This window comes from Cajanus cajan, chromosome 3 (genome assembly GCF_000230855.2).
Source record: "Cajanus cajan strain Asha chromosome 3, NIPB_CcT2T_4, whole genome shotgun sequence".
NCBI classification, from domain to species: domain Eukaryota; kingdom Viridiplantae; phylum Streptophyta; class Magnoliopsida; order Fabales; family Fabaceae; genus Cajanus; species Cajanus cajan.
Genome location: NC_138519.1, coordinates 5,243,326 through 5,261,086, shown reverse-complemented (window position 1 = coordinate 5,261,086; position 17,761 = coordinate 5,243,326). Strand labels below are relative to the sequence as shown.

The 17,761-nt window shown below is 33.2% G+C and overlaps 2 protein-coding genes across 2 annotated transcripts; both read right to left on the bottom strand.

The window, feature by feature from the left end:
* Positions 1-2,078: 2,078 nt before the first annotated feature.
* Positions 2,079-11,755, bottom strand: LOC109818908 (polygalacturonate 4-alpha-galacturonosyltransferase). The gene is made up of 11 exons (XM_020384483.3): positions 11,379-11,755; positions 11,166-11,299; positions 6,879-6,913; positions 6,727-6,786; positions 6,504-6,626; positions 6,338-6,401; positions 6,216-6,262; positions 4,175-4,509; positions 3,716-4,073; positions 2,923-3,510; positions 2,079-2,814 (listed from the first exon to the last, which is right to left on the bottom strand). The coding sequence occupies exons 2-11, from the start codon at positions 11,272-11,274 to the stop codon at positions 2,539-2,541; spliced, it is 1,995 nt and encodes a 664-aa protein (XP_020240072.1). The 5' UTR covers positions 11,275-11,299; positions 11,379-11,755; the 3' UTR covers positions 2,079-2,538.
* Positions 11,756-14,005: 2,250 nt separating this feature from the next.
* Positions 14,006-16,326, bottom strand: SAP18 (SIN3 associated polypeptide P18). The gene is made up of 4 exons (XM_020356003.2): positions 15,987-16,326; positions 15,823-15,918; positions 14,329-14,400; positions 14,006-14,248 (listed from the first exon to the last, which is right to left on the bottom strand). Exons 1-4 carry the CDS (start codon positions 16,239-16,241, stop codon positions 14,216-14,218), a joined length of 456 nt encoding a protein of 151 aa, XP_020211592.1. The 5' UTR covers positions 16,242-16,326; the 3' UTR covers positions 14,006-14,215.
* Positions 16,327-17,761: the final 1,435 nt, after the last annotated feature.

Genomic DNA, 17,761 nt, shown 5'->3' with positions numbered 1-17,761 from the left:
AATGGAAAAAAAAATGTGCATTTTCTTCCAGAAATCATCATTACTTTTTCAAGGTATGATTGTATATATTATTAAAAAAAAAATTCTAAAACAATCATATCATTCTAGAAAGTAATTTTTCGTAATAAACATTTCAAAAGTACTTTTTTTCAAAAATTGTTATTTTATTAAAATATAGTTTCAAGAATTATTTTTAAAATAATATATGATTATTCTGGAGTGTAATTTAGAAGAGAAGCTACCAAGGGAGAGAGAGCTAGATGATTATTTGTGAAAAAAAACAGGATTAAAGAAAAATACTAAATAATTTTATATATACCAAAAAAAAATAATGAGAGGTATATCTAATAGATAAGAAAAGTGAAAACTATAAAAGCCTAATCTTATTCCAATATCCTTACTAATAGAAACCCAGTAGCTGAGTCAAAACGCACAAACAATACACATCGACCAAACCCAGATACGTTACAGCGCGAAGAAATCCATTAAAAGACCCAAAGAGGAACAAGCGGGCTTGGCCCACGAACACAGAAAAGAGACTTGCTGACACAGGCCCACTTTGGGAAATTAGCCTTTCCCAAATTTTGTACAAAAAATGAAAAACAGAAAGAGTGGTAAGACTGTCACTTACCTTTCTAACACACTCTTTCAAATATATTTTTATTGATTGAAATTTCTTAGAATAATAAAACTTTATTGATCTAATTCTCTTTTGACACAGATTGATCTCATTCCTTATGTCATGAAATTTACTAAAATAAATAAAGAGCATATTAAAAAAAATGTTACTAGCCTTCCTTAAATAATAATAATAATAATAATAAATATGACAAGCAAAAGAAAAAGAGGGGCTCAACTCAATCGAGCCAAAATTATAGAAAACTGCTCGAAGCAGACATAGCCAATTAATTAGCCACTCGCCACCCGCGACGACGGATAGGAACATTTTTATTCTCTATAAATAAGCAGAGCATAGGGTTCAAACATTTTTTTATTTTTATTTTTATTTTCTGTATTTTTGCTTCCTTATTTTAATTCTATTTAATGCATACGATTGATTACAATCCTGTGCAATGCTGTGAACATGGATGTTCTATTTGACAATTATGCATCTTTCAAGGTACATGATTATAAAGTGATCAATACATGGATGAGCAAATAATTCCAAAGCCCATGGACCATGCACGATATGAAGCAAGAGGGGAAGTAAAGGACATGTTGATAGGTTTTCTGTTATCTACGGATGACTCCATTTTGCTTTGCCCACTTACTTTTTATGTATCCTTTGTATCAGGCTCGGGTCTATTCACCTTAAATTCAAATTTACTCGATCATTATTATTAGGACCAAATAAAATGCATATCAGAAGAGACAAAATTGAATGTTGACATTCATAAAAAGAATATTTATAGCCATTACAATAACAAAATCCTATTAGATATGCACTTAGTTTGATATAAAAAGTTTAAAATCTTATGATATTTGCTACCATTTGCAACATTTTGCTGTATTTTTTCTTTTCTAAATCCAAATATAACCTTAAATGTTTCTAGTGACTAACATAATTTATTTATAGCTTTAGTTCTTTTAACTTTTTTCAACCCTATAAAATTATTTTATAATTTTAGCCCATATCATTATTCACCAATTATCTATTAAAAAATAAATGATGTAAAACCAAAAAATAAAATTTAGAGAACAAAATCAATATATATATATATATATATGTGTGTGTGTGTATATAAGAACTAAACGTAGGAATTAAAAACATTCAAGCATTAGACATTATAATGAACATTGTAAAAAAAAATCACCAAGCATTTTACTAGTTAAATGCATAATGCTAGTGATGTCAAGGATTTTTTGTATTCTAAATCTCATTTATCATTTTATACCAAAACATTAGTACATGATTTACTATATATTTAGAAGTTTGACTTAAAATTTTATAGCAATCTATACAAGTTACAGATTTATATCTAACAATAAATATACACGTAACAATAACTATTTTACTCCTAAAAATCACATAACTGCCAAACTAGCACAATGCAAGTTGTAACGTAAAAGGCAAAGGATTAGAAAATAACCAGACAAATATTCTTAACTCCCATGTTTTGAGAGACAACATCAATACAACCAAATAACAAAAGCTCTCAAAACCGAACAAATTACCTCTCAGAATACAGAGATATGATATTTAATTTCTAGTCTTGTCTGGGGCCAATAGAGTATTGTACAATGAGGAGTTTTTATGGTAAACAAGGTATACTACTTTTGTACCTTGTTTCAAATGGGTGAGTGGTGTAGTAACAAATTAAATGAATTGAAAGTAAAAATCGATTTGGGAAAGAGACGATGTTGGGGTCAAATATAGAACAAGGGCTGACCCTATCCCTTCTAAGCCCCAAGACATTGATTATCGTTCTAGCAAGAGACTGTAGTTGAAATAGCCAAGCCAGAAGGTGAGAGAAAGTGGGGGAAGGCTGGAGAAAATAGAGAGAATCCTTCTCTGTACTAGGGACCAAATTATCAGCACTATTCATTTAGCTTACAGTTCCGAAGATAGGGATGACTGTACTTGACATATTTGGTCCAGTAAGACCGATACTTCGTCATTGCGATTTCTAACCATGGCTTCATATTACCATTGTAGTGTACAACTGCTGCATTATCAATCTCTGATCGATCTACACTAGGATTATAACCCAAACCAAGTACATGCCATGATTTGTCTAGCGGATGCGTCAGACCATAGAATGTCATTAGCCCTGGAGGTAATGTCCCTAGCTTCCACAGCACCCTGTCTTCATTCTAGAATCAGACAAAAAAAAATAATAAAATAGTCAGTTAAAAATCTCCGTACCCATCCGTTTGTGTGAGAATAGATAGTGGATACCAGAGCTTCGTTCAACTGCTTACCATATTCTGCCACTTGTGATAAATGCCTGTAATGTCCTTCTTTTTCCACTCCTTCAGATCAAATATGTTCATCCCGTATGCCCAACCACAAGCATTTGGATCAAAACTTCTTGCAATATGCGGATTTGAAAAGTTAAGGTACTTGTCAAATCGGTGAAAGCTCTCACCACAAGTTTCAACTGCACCATTTACTTTCCCATTAAGATCCACACTCCATAATCCAGTCAAATCCTTCTGAACAACAATGTCATCATCAAGAAATAGGATTTTATCCAATTTTGGATAGACTTGTGGAAGATAGAATCTCAGATGGTTGAGCATCGAGAGATATTTTGGATTTCTATACTTCAGATTGGAAGCGCTGGAAGAAAGTGTGGTTGGATGGCCCGCCTTGAAATAATACTCTTTCATAGTAGAAGATTCAAGCTGCCGCAAGACTGGGCAGTAGGATGAATTCAACCACTTAAAATCATCAACATTTTCAACATGGATTGTAGCTTTTCCAGGAGGGTTCAAAAGAAACCACATGTTCATGGCTCCAAAATTTAGTTTATCAGTAACAAGGTGAAAAACATGTTTGGAAGGATCCTGCAACGTTAAAGACAATAACATAAAGACAATGAGGGCTGGGTTTAATAAATATGATTTACTAAATCATAGATATATTGCACATGCAAGATATATCGGTCCTGTGATCAAGGCGCAATTATTTTTGCCATCTATAAAAGGAAATACAGCATAAAAGACACATGTACAGAAATACTGGTATGGTTAAAAAGATGGTCTGAATAACCTTTGCATTCGTAATAGTTGAGTTGACAACAACAGACGCAGCCAAGACATTGTCCGAAAACAGTGCATAATGATAAAGAGTGGGATTCTCCAAATTCTCACTCCTAGGGAACTTTCTCTTTTCAGGAGGAAGGAGGTGGTAATCTATGGTAAGGCGCATAGATAAGCAATGAATTCCATTTGGTATGGTCTTAGCAGCCAACTGACTGAGGAATGTGCTCTGTTTCTTCAAACTCCTAACTTGCTCATCAGCTGTTTGTAGCATTGCTCTTAGTTTTCCAGTGACCAACTTGCAGTCATACAATAGCTCTCTTGCTTTTGAGAGAACTTGACCCATAGCCTTTATTTTCTCATGCGCACTATAGAGATAATTAGACACTCAACTAGTTAGGTCAGAAATTTCAAAGGGATTAAAATGCGGAAAAATGTACTCCTTAAATAAAATTAGACGACTTCAAACCTGTGATGTAGATCTGCATCGGAAATTGTATCACCTAAAGCCCGTTGACTCTCTTTGACCCGGGAATTTAGTTCTTGATACAGTTCAACCTTGTTCTTCATCTTTGAAATGCTTAAATATACCCTAGCCATAATGATCTGATCCCGCATTAACCGAACAGTAGAATCACCATTTTCATTCTCCATTTCTTTCCTCCAAATACTGTATTTACCTAGAACAGCTGACTCAACAGATTTTGAGCGTTCAATGGCAGCATTTTCAAGCTTTACAGTTACTTCATTATCCATTTTTACCAACTCGGCAGCACGTTTTTCCCGCCTTTTCTCTATTAAATGCTGCAGAAAATAATTATAAAGAGCATGAAACAAGTTAGTTTTCATCTTTCTTGTCAAAATAAAGAATCAATCAAAGTGGAAACACATTTTTCAAACACTATTTTTATGCAAGTTTGAGCAAAGGAAAAAAGTCTGATGTTTGGGCACAAGTAGTTCACTAAGAATGAGTGTACTTCTAATACAAACAATAATAAAAGCCCAGCCTTATCAGATATATACTAGTCCACTATTAATATTCCGTTATGTTATCATTCAGTTAGTCAGCTCAGCTAGTTACAATACAAAACTTCCTCTGTAACTGGCAGTCAGTAGACTATAAATACATGTAAATTTATTTTCTCAGTTGGGATGGAAAATCCCGGAATAAATAGTCAGTTAGATTCCTCGATAGATATTAGTAATCGGTAAAACTAGAGTATATTTTGCATCTACTTCCAGTTTCTCTCTGAAATCCTTTTCTTTGTTTCTATCATGTTAGGTATCTTGAGCTACTAAATTCATAATCCAGCCATGACTTCCTTCACCTCTGAATCCAGAAACCCCCCCTCCAGCTACCTTTGTGCAAGAAATTAGCCTCAAACATGACACCAAAAATTTCTCTCCTGTAAGCAACAGATCAAAGGAGTAAATTTGCAGCTATGAGCTCCATCAGTTTCTTGAAAACCCTACAGTTCCTCCTTGCTTACTTACCAGTTACCAAACAAGATCAGGATGTTGATGTTTATGTATTCTGATTGGGAACAGTAAGATGCACTCTTGTTGAGCCTTTTCCCATTAGGTTGGATTCCATCATAAATCATGTATATAATCAAACTAGTGATCTCTAAATCCTTCTCAACAGTTTAACTGGTAGTATTTTTTCAGTTTCCTGGTCTCTAGCCACAGGAAACTGAACTCCTTCACCAGATCTACTCTCATTATTACTATGGCTTCATAAGGTCCTTTCCAATTTCCATACATGCCCAAACCATCTAAGGCAAGTTTCTACCATCTTCTCTCCAATAAATGCTACTCCAACTTTTTCTCCAATGCAAAAGTTGGGGTAGCACAAGTGCTGGGTAAATTGGTTTATAGAGTAAATGTACCAAAAACAAAATAATATATATATATATATATATGAGGACCAAATAATAAAATTACAACTTGTGTCAATGCAATTTGAATGAAATGTTATGGCTTAATTAGGTTTTGGATTAGTATTACATTTGTATGATTTTAGTCTCTTAATTTTTAATTAAGTAATTTTAGTCTCTCAAATATAAAAATTTTAGATTTTAGTTCTTCGAATATCACAATTATACAATTTTTGACCTATTTAAATTACATATATTATAATACTCATTTATGTATTAAATGATATATATTTATTAAATTACATATATATTTAACTTAAATAAGTAAAAATGCTCAATTAAAATTTGAGAGACCAAAATTGTACAACTACGACACTTAAGGGACTAAAAAATCACAATTGTTATACTTAAGGGATCAAAACACATTTAGGCCAAAAGTTTTTTTATTGCTAGACAAATTTTTAAGCCATTCCAGGTAGCAAAATTACATTTTCCTTGCTAAACAAAAAAACATGGATAAAAATCAGGTAGAGTAAATATCCACAGAAACTAATACTAAACTATGGTGTACCCAAAGTTCCAAACAAACTACATGTGAGTTCAAAGAAGAAAAATATCAAAGATGATGCTCACCCTTCGGGTTTGCTGAGCCGGAGTATCAGTCCACTGAGCAAGGCCAACTGCATTAAGCAAAAAATTAGAAAGAAAATTATGTAACAGTAAAGGCATATTAATGATAAAGAGTATGATACTACCTGAAGGTCTGCCTTCCTTCACCTTTAGCTTTTCTTGTCTAGCATGTGTTGTAGGTTGGTTTAGCTTTAACAAAAATAAAAAAATAAAACAATTTAGAAAAATGTCTTTTATTATTTTTTTAATTAAATGAAAAGTTCCACGCAGAAGCACATCATTCTTTCAGACCTCAAATCTAGTGTTTGCAGTTTCTAATCCAACAACTCTCCATGAAGCAGACAAATTTTTTTTGAAATTGTCAAGACTGAAAGGCCCCATATCATTTGTGCTGGATGCAATAACATCAAGAACCTAAAATATAAAAATTATTAGAACACCTAGAAATACTTTTGCATGAAAAAAAAAGTGATAAATATGGATAAAAACCAAAACTTCATAGGAATTTGCTTGCCTCTTCCGAAAAAATGGATTTAAGGTCTTGCAATGCCTGCCATTCTCTCCATTTGCTAACCTGTAACAGTCAACCACTTTATTTTAAGGCAGACAGAAAAGGCTAGAAGCTATATCAATTATTTGTTATATAACAATAATAAAACAGGCTACCTGTTTACTGGGAACATCTGAAATATAATCATGATCTGCACAATCCATTAAAAGTAATTAGACTAACTTGAACTGATGATAATGGGCATTTAGAGAAATTCAAAGATCTTAATAAGAACTGAAATCTCTATGTATTAAAATCAATCAGGTAAAGTGAAACATACTCAAAAAAATTTGCTTTTCTTATCCATAAAAAATCAATACAGATAAAAGTATAATATATAGTCAGATATAGAACAAAATTTCTAAAAACTCAGGATATGAGCAGGACAGAGTAATAAAAACTAAATATTACAAAATACTCATATTTAAGAATTAATAAAAGTTGGAAGAACTGATGAATATTAATATATTTATATATCCATTCCAATATTAAAATTAAAAATTTGAGTGTTTGCAGGATATTTGGAAAATTTAGGATAAAACTAAATAAACCAAATGCTTGTAATTTGTAAGGTTCAAAAAATTCCAGAAGAAAAATTGTACATACAAGTCTTTGACATGATAGCATATCTGAGACATTTTGATTCAGGTATCAGAACAAGTGCTTATATTACATTTATAATCTAATAAGTTAACAACTTCAGCAATCCTTAGAGAGAATGCTCAACAGTATAAAGCTCCAATAATAACACATTATGTTAGGTAGTAACCAAGACTTTGGACAGAAATAAAAGACAGATTTTATTGAATAGCATGAAAACAACATAAAATAGGAGAGAAATCTCTCCTCCAAGGGTTTCCCCTTTTACAACAAAGCCACTGTTCTATTCCCACAACGATTTGCCAATCTGAATGCCTTCTCTCTACTTAGTATCCTCCTATTTACAGATATGATGGGCCTGGACCATAATATCTCTCTAAATAGTAACTAGTCTACTCCCTTTATTCTATATCCTAACACATTAAAAGCCCATAAAATTGTGAAACAATAAGATTGAAAACCATATCAGAATTCTTAGAGAAAGAAATAGATTAAAACAGCACGAGTGTGATAGATAGATAGTAGTACATAATTAGGGAAATCAACCTATCTTTATGACAGAAGAATGCCCTCTGACCAGCATCGATGTAACACAGCTAGAGATCACAAATGTATAAGAGAAATGAATTGCCTCTCTACACTCCAACTATGAAAGAGACTTGGAGTCTCCCTCCCAATTTCAACTCTAAAACCGAAGACTCTCTTCTCTTCTCTTCTTTCTCTCCTATTAATACCCCATTATTCCTCTCTCCCAAACTAACTAGCACCGAGCCTCTGACTAACTCTAAATAACAATAGGGGGTCCCCTGGCTATTAGTACTCTCCCCAAAAGTTTCATCTTATAGTACTCCCTCCAAATATTATTTTGTGCTTTTTGTGCATTTGCCTCTGTTTTATGCAATCCTTTGGTTAACATAATTATTAATTACTTATTAGGACTGATTATATGAAACAATAGGAAAATTGTACGTAGGCTAGGTAGTTGACCCAAAGTTTGGGCATGTCTAGTAATAGGATATTGAATCTTAGGTTCTAGGGATCTGTAAACTTTATGCTTAGCCAAAATAAGATATTGACTATGGAATTAAGGGTTAGTGTTTTGGGTAAAGGGATTATGACCTAAAGAATAAGTTTTCATCGCTTCAATATACTACTGTGATCCCTCAATTTCAAAACCTATGTCCACATATTTTCTAGTCAACACAGTTACTACTAATGTTGTCAAACTCGAGAATTTACATAAACTTGTAAAGGTTCTATTAACTCAAATCATAAATTCGTAAGAGTTTACTTGATATAAATAAAAACATTAAAATACTTAAAAATAACCTGATAACTCAACATTTCAATTCTATATTAAATCAAAATAACATATTAAATTAATAAAATAGCAAAGTTTAGTAATACATTACTACTCATTAAGATCAAGCTATGCCAAATCTTTAATAAATTAGTACAATAATCGCACTACGAGCACCATGGAACCACAAAAATGACACCACGCAACCACAACAAAGTAGTAACCCCAACAAACAAAGAACCCAGACGAACAGAAAACCCCAGCGAATAGAGAGCCCCCACGAGAACCCCAATGAACGGCAAACGCCAACGAGCAGACCGCACTCACAAGAGCTTCAAAGCTTCATATCCCAGAAAATCACACTTGTAATCGTCTTTTCTGACTGAAAAATAAAACTATAATGAAACACCTACTTTTGTGTCATTTTGGGGGTTCTTTTAGTCACCAATGTAGACACATTGAATCCCGTCTAAACTCGCAATAATGTCCGACCTTACTTGAGTTTGCACGATTCCACTCAAAAATGAGTTTGCAACCGAGTTAAACAGGTTAGTGCCTTAGAACTCATAAACACAGTAGTTTTTACAAGTTAAAACTCGGTTATGACAACCACAGTCACTACTAATGATCTTGAAATACCTTCATGACAGATTCATCTCACAATAGCCTCCAAATTAACTATAGGATATCTGGATAACTCGATTCAATGACTTTACAACATTTGCTTGCTACAAGTGTGTGAACTAAATTTACACTTTCTAACATGGCCACGTTACTCAAACAATGAGGCACCATGCCATCCACTGATCCACTATAAATCTTTGGGTTTTAGGCTTTCTTCCACTGACTGCCATACACCATTCACAACACCAATGGCATGAGCAATCTTCTACTTAAAGTGACCATTTGCACAACAACTATTGATATTTTAACTAAAAAGTCAAATATATAATTTTATTGGATCTAGCCTGCATATCCTTCTGTCCTTCAATGCCAAATATAGAGCATCACTTTCTATAAAATAAACATGAGGACTCACAAGAAAAATCCTTTTCCCTTACATCAGTTTCAGTGCACCATATCATGAGTTGTAAATCTATTGAGCATGAGGCACAATAATGAGTTGACTGTGACATTGTATCATCTATCCAAATGGTAAAGAAACAAGTTTTATCCACAATGAATTGTTGTCACAATACAACAGGATATATAGCACAGACAATATTATCAAGTGTCCCTCTAACAGAGCAACCAAAGATTGAAAAGAAGATATTGAGTGAGCTTAATGCATCCGAAGTTATGCAACAAGGATTGTAAGCATAAGCACCAGGCAAAACCATATTGATACAAATATCTGTGATGTTATAAATCAAATATTTATGAGAAATATTCACAGGATTAATCAGTGAATAAATCACGCTAGTTAAGTTCATTACTCCTAGAAAACTAGGCTTCCTTTCTACTTCCATATGAAGCAAAATTCTAGCAACAAAACGGATACCTTTCTGTCATCTAATATACCACCAGAACAACGAATTAAAAACATTCCCAATCACAGCGTGATTTTCTGAATCTTGACAAAAGCTATCCATTGTAGCTTACATGTTTTTAACAAACTTAATGTGGTTTTCTGCATTACAGATGTGTGTCCAACCATGTGTCCACACTTTCCAAAATCCATTCAAACGCATGTCCTACCATTCCCCCCAATCACAGCATGTTTGGTTACACATTTAATTCCATGTATGCCGTTATTTTCTGCATCTAGACAAAAGCCATCCGTTGTGGCTTCCATGTATTTAACAAAATTAACGTGGTTTTCTGCATTATAGACGCGTGTCCAACCACTCGCTCATACTTACAGAAATCCATTCAAACGGGTGTTCAACCAATCCCATTCGCACGTTTCTGGTTAGTTATGCATTCAATTGAATGCTTGTCATGGTTTTCAGCACCTAGACAGAATCTATCAGTAGGAGCCAACTTCATTAAATAACCGTTATAGTGCTGCCATAATGCTATAATGTGTCATTTTTCGACCCCTTTGCATATATAATTTGTGAAAGGAGGCCCTAAGGAGGCAATGGCGTGTTTATATGGCAGAATTTTGGCCTTCCACCATATTCTGCCATCCACCATTGACAACCTTGGTAATAACTTCCACTTTTTTTAACAAAATTAATATAGTTTTCTGCGTTCCAGACGATTGTCCAATCCAAACACTCACTCACACTAAGAAACCCCTCTCCCTCTGACTTTGCCCCTTCCAACTTAGCACCGCACCCTAGAACTCCAGTAAACACTTCACTTCCCAACTAAAACCCCAACGAAACCCAAAACATTATAAAAAATAAAAAAAATAAAAAAAATAAAAAAAAAAAAACTCTAACAAGCCAAAACCGTTCACAAACACTAAATTAACCAACAACACTTCACCACTAAGATCTTCAAATGCACAAAATACAAATCAACAAAGCAAAAAGAAAAAGTGAGAGGAAGTGACCCGCAGTGTAGAGCCCCCGAGCGAGGAAGAAAAGCGGCGGCGCGAGAACGCAGAGGAGAACGAAAGCGAGGACGGGAAAACACGATCCCTTGGCTCGCTTCGGCGCCATTGCGGATAGGAGAACGAAAAGAAACCTTCAAAAGAAAAGGCAGAGTGAGAAAGCAACATATAGAGAGAGAGAAAGAGAAAGAGAAAGCGAGAGTGAGATCGAACTTCGATCTGGTTGGAAAGTGAGCTAGCGAGGGTTTACGGCGCAATGCTAGTCGAAATCCATGAGCAGCGGAAGCAACTAGGCTAGCGTGCGCGTGAGTCGAAGTTCGCAACCGACACAAACACCAATGTGTGTGTGAGAGTGTGAGAGAGAGAAAATCAATGCGTTGATTCCGTGTGTGATAGCGAGATAGATTAAGGAAGAGAAAGTTAGAGAGAGAGAGGATGACGGTAACTTTCTCTCTCTTGTTGTGTTCTTTTTCTTTCTTTTGTTTTTCTTGTGGTTACTGTTTTCTATCGCTTTCGTTGTTATTTTCTTGGCTATCAATCATGCGGGGCCATTTTTTAATCTCGGTTGTTGGGGGTTCTCGATCGGATAACGGCGCCGATGCTGGAAACGACGTCGTTGTCCTTCCCGGGTAAATTAGATTAACAAATATCACTTCTTCCGGGTTTCTTTTCACAAGGTGGAAGTGTTGTTGACGTTTACAACCGAGTCTTGTTGAGTTCAAAATGTTGTCATCCCAATATTTTTTATGTGTTATTTCTTCGTTTTTTTAATTTTGTTTTTTCTTTATTGTTTTTCTATGAAGATTTTAAACTACCATAAAAAATAATAATATATGGTAGAATGTTGAAGTAACACCATGAAGTTGAGATTTTAGATTTGAAACTCATTAAAAACAAAAAAAAAAGTGTGACAAATTATTTTTAAGATCTTTGTTTGACTTAGAATAATTATTTTTAAAAATATTTATTCGATAATAGGTTTTTTAAGAATTTTCTAAATATAAATGTATTTTTAAAACTTTAATTTGACCTTATGTATAGTAAAACTTTTAATTTTAGTAATTTTTTTAAAATATAAATCTTCATAAAAGTTATATAATAATATAAACATTGAAAACAAAATATAAAATAAGACAAGATAAATTTTGGATGGTTGTGTTATTTTATAAATTTTATTAAGTTGCGCGTTTCTTGTTTGGCTAATTATTAATATATCTTTTTTATAGATTTACTTCTTTTTTCATATTAATACATTTAGTGTATTTAAAGGCTTAAAATTTGTAAATTTGATACAAATGAATGTTTAGTCTTGTAAAATGATATTATTTTTATTTTAATTCTCTTAATTTTATTTATTTTTATTTTGTTCCTCTCAAAATTTTGTCATAATAATTTTCTAATTTTTCTATTCTACTCTCTATAATTTTCTGGCTTATATATGTTAGATTTAACGGTTAAGGACAGAAATGAAAAAAAAATTAGGGATCAAATTGGGGGGAAAAAACTATTTAACAAGAACATAATATTTATTTAAGAAAAAAATCTTAATTAGATAAAGGAATAAGAGTCTTTTAAAATACACGTTTAGAAACATTTTTTCAAAAAAAAATACTTTATTATTTTCAATAAATAAAATCTCAAAAATATTTTTAAGTTGTACCAAAACGTACTCTAAATCTATAAACTGTATGGGTAAAAACAACCATCGATTATTTAGTATTTTCCACATGCTCATATATCCCTGTCATAAAATTACATGCTCATATATCCCTGTCATAAAAAAACATGCTCATATATTGAATAATTCAAATATATCTGGACACAACACATGAATCCCATTTAAAGGTTAGCTCCCTAGTCATGAAGTTAACTTGAAAAGATGGGTTATTGCTAAATTGTCATAATCAGCTACACCAACAAGTTCCACTTCCACCGCATTAAAACATACCCAGTCTTAGGTGACTTCATGTGTGTCGCCAATGTAAAGTGAAATCAGGCAACTTCACTTTTATGACCAGCGGTAACCAAGAGAAATAGCTTATTAGTTATCACAATTTTTCTTATTTTTCAATTCTCAATTCACTAAAATTATTATACTCTATGTTTGATCATTAATATCACAAATAATATATTCCTAAAAAGTAAAATTTATATTACTTATTAATGAAATTTTGCTCCACGCACCGTTCTAACACTAGTATTTTCCTGTTTCATCACAAAAATAAATAATAATAAAAACTAATATCCTCCTTTACGCATAGTGTTTGTCTAAAAGTACTATCACTAAGTGTTTGTCTCATAGGATTATCACTTTGTCATCTTACACAACCTAAATTCTTTATAACAGTTTATCCATATCTCCATTCTTTATCCTTTTTTTTCTCGTTAAAGATATCTCCATCCATAAAAGACCGCGTCTTATTTTAACATATTTTTATTAAATCTTCCATTAATTGCCTATGTAGCCTAATCATTCATTCCTTAAATTCTAATTCCTTTTCATAGTCACCACATACAAAAGAAAATTATACTCAACAGCACTAGATTCATATTTGCAAGAGTAGGGAAAATGTTCAACTACTCTTATTAGTCAAATAGGGGTAGGGGAAAAAACCCTGCTCTTCATCTCGTTTGGCAACGATGCTACAAATACTAAAAATGCGACACCACTTCCAGCTTATTATATTTATTGCCACTGAATCATGAAATCTAATGACTCTCGCTCATTAATTTCGTATTCTATCTATCTAAAAGAATGTCCGTAACATTATCCTTTCCTAGTTTCCTTTAATCTTATGGTGAACAATAGTAAAGGGCCGTGATAAGGACATTAACCAGTATTCGCATAATAGGTCTTGGCCTAATCAAATCGTCAATCTATCATTTTTCCAACCCAAGAAACTGGGACATTTTTAGTTCATGTAACACTAACAGCTAAACACTTCCATAAGTACAGTCTTTTTTACTCCGAAATAAGCCCAGTGTTTCAAGGCCTTCAAACATAAGCAGCCCAAAACACATAATACAGTTGTGATGCTATCCACAAGAACCTACAGAATAGCCACATCCAAGTAGTCACCGATCTGCACATTCACGAATTAAGTCAGCAACAGAGAATTTGTGAAATGATCAAGTCTAAATGCAACAAGAAAAACATCCTTACCTCAAAACCAAGTTCAGCTAAAGCCTTGCTATCATCTAATCTTCCATTTCCATAAGATAATGTCTTACCCACCTGCATGAACCAATCAAGTAGGGATACAAAATGAGATTGGTTCAACATGAAAGCTATGACCAATAACAAAACAGACAGTTAGAACTGTAAGTCCTTGTTTAGCATCTGGGATTGAGCATGGAATTAGCCCTATTAATTATAACTTTTATGTTTAGAAGTTATTTTAAAATTAGAATCATAATTGCATCACAAATAAAGAGAATTACAATGCAGCTTGAGTCATTTCCAATTGCTAGTCAATAACACACTAACAATTGTAATTTCCACATCTGAGAATTAGAGATAGAGGAGGGCATGGTTTCTCATAGACCTGTGAAATGATTAACATGGCCTAATCTGAGACTTCAGATAGGATCAGGTCAGGTAAAAGTGTAAAACAACCAAGATTTGATTGGCTCAATTTGTTTTTTAGTTATAGGTTAAGCATAAACTTTCTCTCCAAAGCAATCCAAACTGACCTAACCCCATCAATTAATTTAGATTATTTTTTCCCCAAACCCAGCCTAACCCCATATAATTATCAGTATATTAAATATATCATTAATGAGATTTATAATTAATTTTGTTTTCATATTTTAGATTTTAGAATTGTAATTGAATTTAGAATTCTAATTATTGGCACAAGCCAAACAAAAAATCTATAATTCCGAACCAATTCCAATTCTAACAAAAATTGAAATTGAAATGCTACACTACAACTCCAATTCCATTGTTGCAACATGTACTAAGAGAAGCAAAGAACTAAAATAGTCTCTGAGAAAATATGTTGGGGTTTAAATCTCCAGTGTGAGAGGTGTCAACAAGAGAATGTCTTGCTAATGAAAGGCAGCAAGATTTTACAAAGAAAAACAGTAAAAACTTAACTACTTTGCACAGCCATTCTTTTAACATCCCATCTATTTTACCACTTCAGCATCATAGAAAATTTTCACGGTTATCATAGAAAATTGCAGAAGGCACGGTCGCCTGAAGCCCGGAACCACAATGACACTCCTAAGGTCCCTTGGAAAACACAAACTAGCACAAAACAAAACAAGTATATCTACAAACATATGTTATAACTGTTCGTTCCTTTCTAATATGTACGAATCAGTTCAAAGACAACTGACTCTGCACATATATTACAGGTAACTTAAAATCCATGAAATGCTCTAATAAACAACTCAACATACGAATTTCGAAACAACCTATTAATCATGTCTACATTTACAACAAGCTGCTCAAATCAGAAAGGGCCAGCACTAATACATATCATAAATTCAATGCCTTGGGGCCTTTTTGTATAAACATCTCCAGAAACACTTCCAGACCGAAAAAACGAAACAAACTTTTCCATAAGCGAAACCTAACTTATGCACAAGTTAATTTGTAATTTGTAATTTCTTGAAGAACAAAAAAAGCAACAGAGAAGAATTAGATAACCTCCTGGACTTTGAAGCGGCCGTTTTTGTCGGGAAAGACAAAGGCGAAGGAGAGCTTGGCGTTCCTTCGTCTGGCGGCGGGAGCGACTTCTTTGACCTGCGGAAAAACAGAGAGTGAGAGAGTGCAGAGAGTGAGTGAGGAACGTAATAGGGTTCGGTCGTTACGAGATCGGTGAGTTCGCGGAGAGTGGCGTCCTTCCATGTGTAAATCTGGACCTCGTCCTTGGGCTCCTTGCCTCTGACGGCGAAGTCTTCCATGGAGTGGTGAGAGCCGATTTTGGTGAAGACACGGAGGAGCAAGGGGCAGGTCTTCTCGCGATCCACGGGTTCCAGCCGCGGCCGAGACGGAGGCGGAGGAGGAGGCCCTCGAGGAGGCGGAGGCAGCGCTCGACCACCCTGTCGTTTTCCTCCCTCGCTCATCTTCTTCTTCTTCTCCTTCCCACAAACCCTAAATCAATCAATGTAGGTTCTAGTCCCCGAACTGAAATGGAGTGTGCGAGTGAGTATTTGATCTTACCTAAAATAGTAAAATCCAACCCCACCCGTGGTAATCCAATTCTATTTTGCTCGGTTAGGAGGCTAGATATTTTTTTTACTAAAATATAATATCATCAATTTCACCCTATTTTATTTTTTTATTTATTAACTTTTAATATATAATTATATTAATAAATATTTTTTGTAATTACGTATAATTTAAACTTGTTTATTAGTAATTGTATGGTTTCAAAGTTAAGAAATGTCGATTAACATGAATTAAACTTGTTAATTGGTCTAATCACATGATCTAAGAAGGAGAATTAAAACCTGAGACACATCTATGTTATGCGTACATGCCATATTTAGAATACAGCATAACTTATTGATTTTTAGTTTATTTATTTTTATTATGTAATTTAAATAATTGTGGATGTTATTTCATATATTATTACATTTTTCTTATTATTGTTGTTTATGTTTTGGGATGAAACATGTATTATGAAATCTGTAATTTTTATTATTGTTTGATACATGGATTAATTATTATAACTTGAAAATTATGTATTTTTTTATTATTTATTTCATAATTTTAAAATATATCAATATTTTAATTAATTAATTTAATTATTTAACTCGACCAATTTCATTAAGTCTATATCCCGATCATTCACTGATTTGCAATGAAACGATCGAACTACTTATTGCTATGTTTAAAGTCACTCACAATAAAGTTATAGAGGTCACTCTAAAATCTTACGAGTAACATTGAATTAGTTGAACAAGTTATATGAATAATACGTGAGATGGCTTTAGCAATGCGTGTTTATCTGTTACAATGCATGGTTGACCTCTCTTCTCCAATAAGAGCTTAATTTGTGTATTGATTTGTTACCTCCTATGCCTTTAGGATCTAATTACATGCAATTGATATGCTTGAAATGTTGTTGCATTATGTTATTTGTACTAGCATTTGGGCGAGGCTTGCTTGCATCATAATTAATAGATATATAAAATTTCCATAATTACAAAATTTACATATTATTTTCTTTCACAAGTCCAATTCTTTGATTATACCATAAATATTTATGTTAACACTCTTTAAAGGCATGAATGTTTAAGCATTTTTCTATTGTCTATCGTAAGAAGGACAATACACACAATTAGACAAAATCTTGTGGCTTTAGAATGAGGCTAGTGATGGGATTTGGCCATTCTAGTAGCACAAAGGTGTTGGTGGACTCTATAACTAGATGAGGAAACTTTTCAAGGAGATGTCATACTTCTCTAGTTTCTTCTTGGACACTTTATGGTTAAAGGATGTTATAACCTATATCAAGAATTTGACAAACTCATCTTATTCAAACTAAATAAACTCAAGCGATTAATATGACATAAACAGAATAAATTTTTCATGTGTCAATTTACAATGATTTGAGCATATTCAAGCCATATTTGATCGA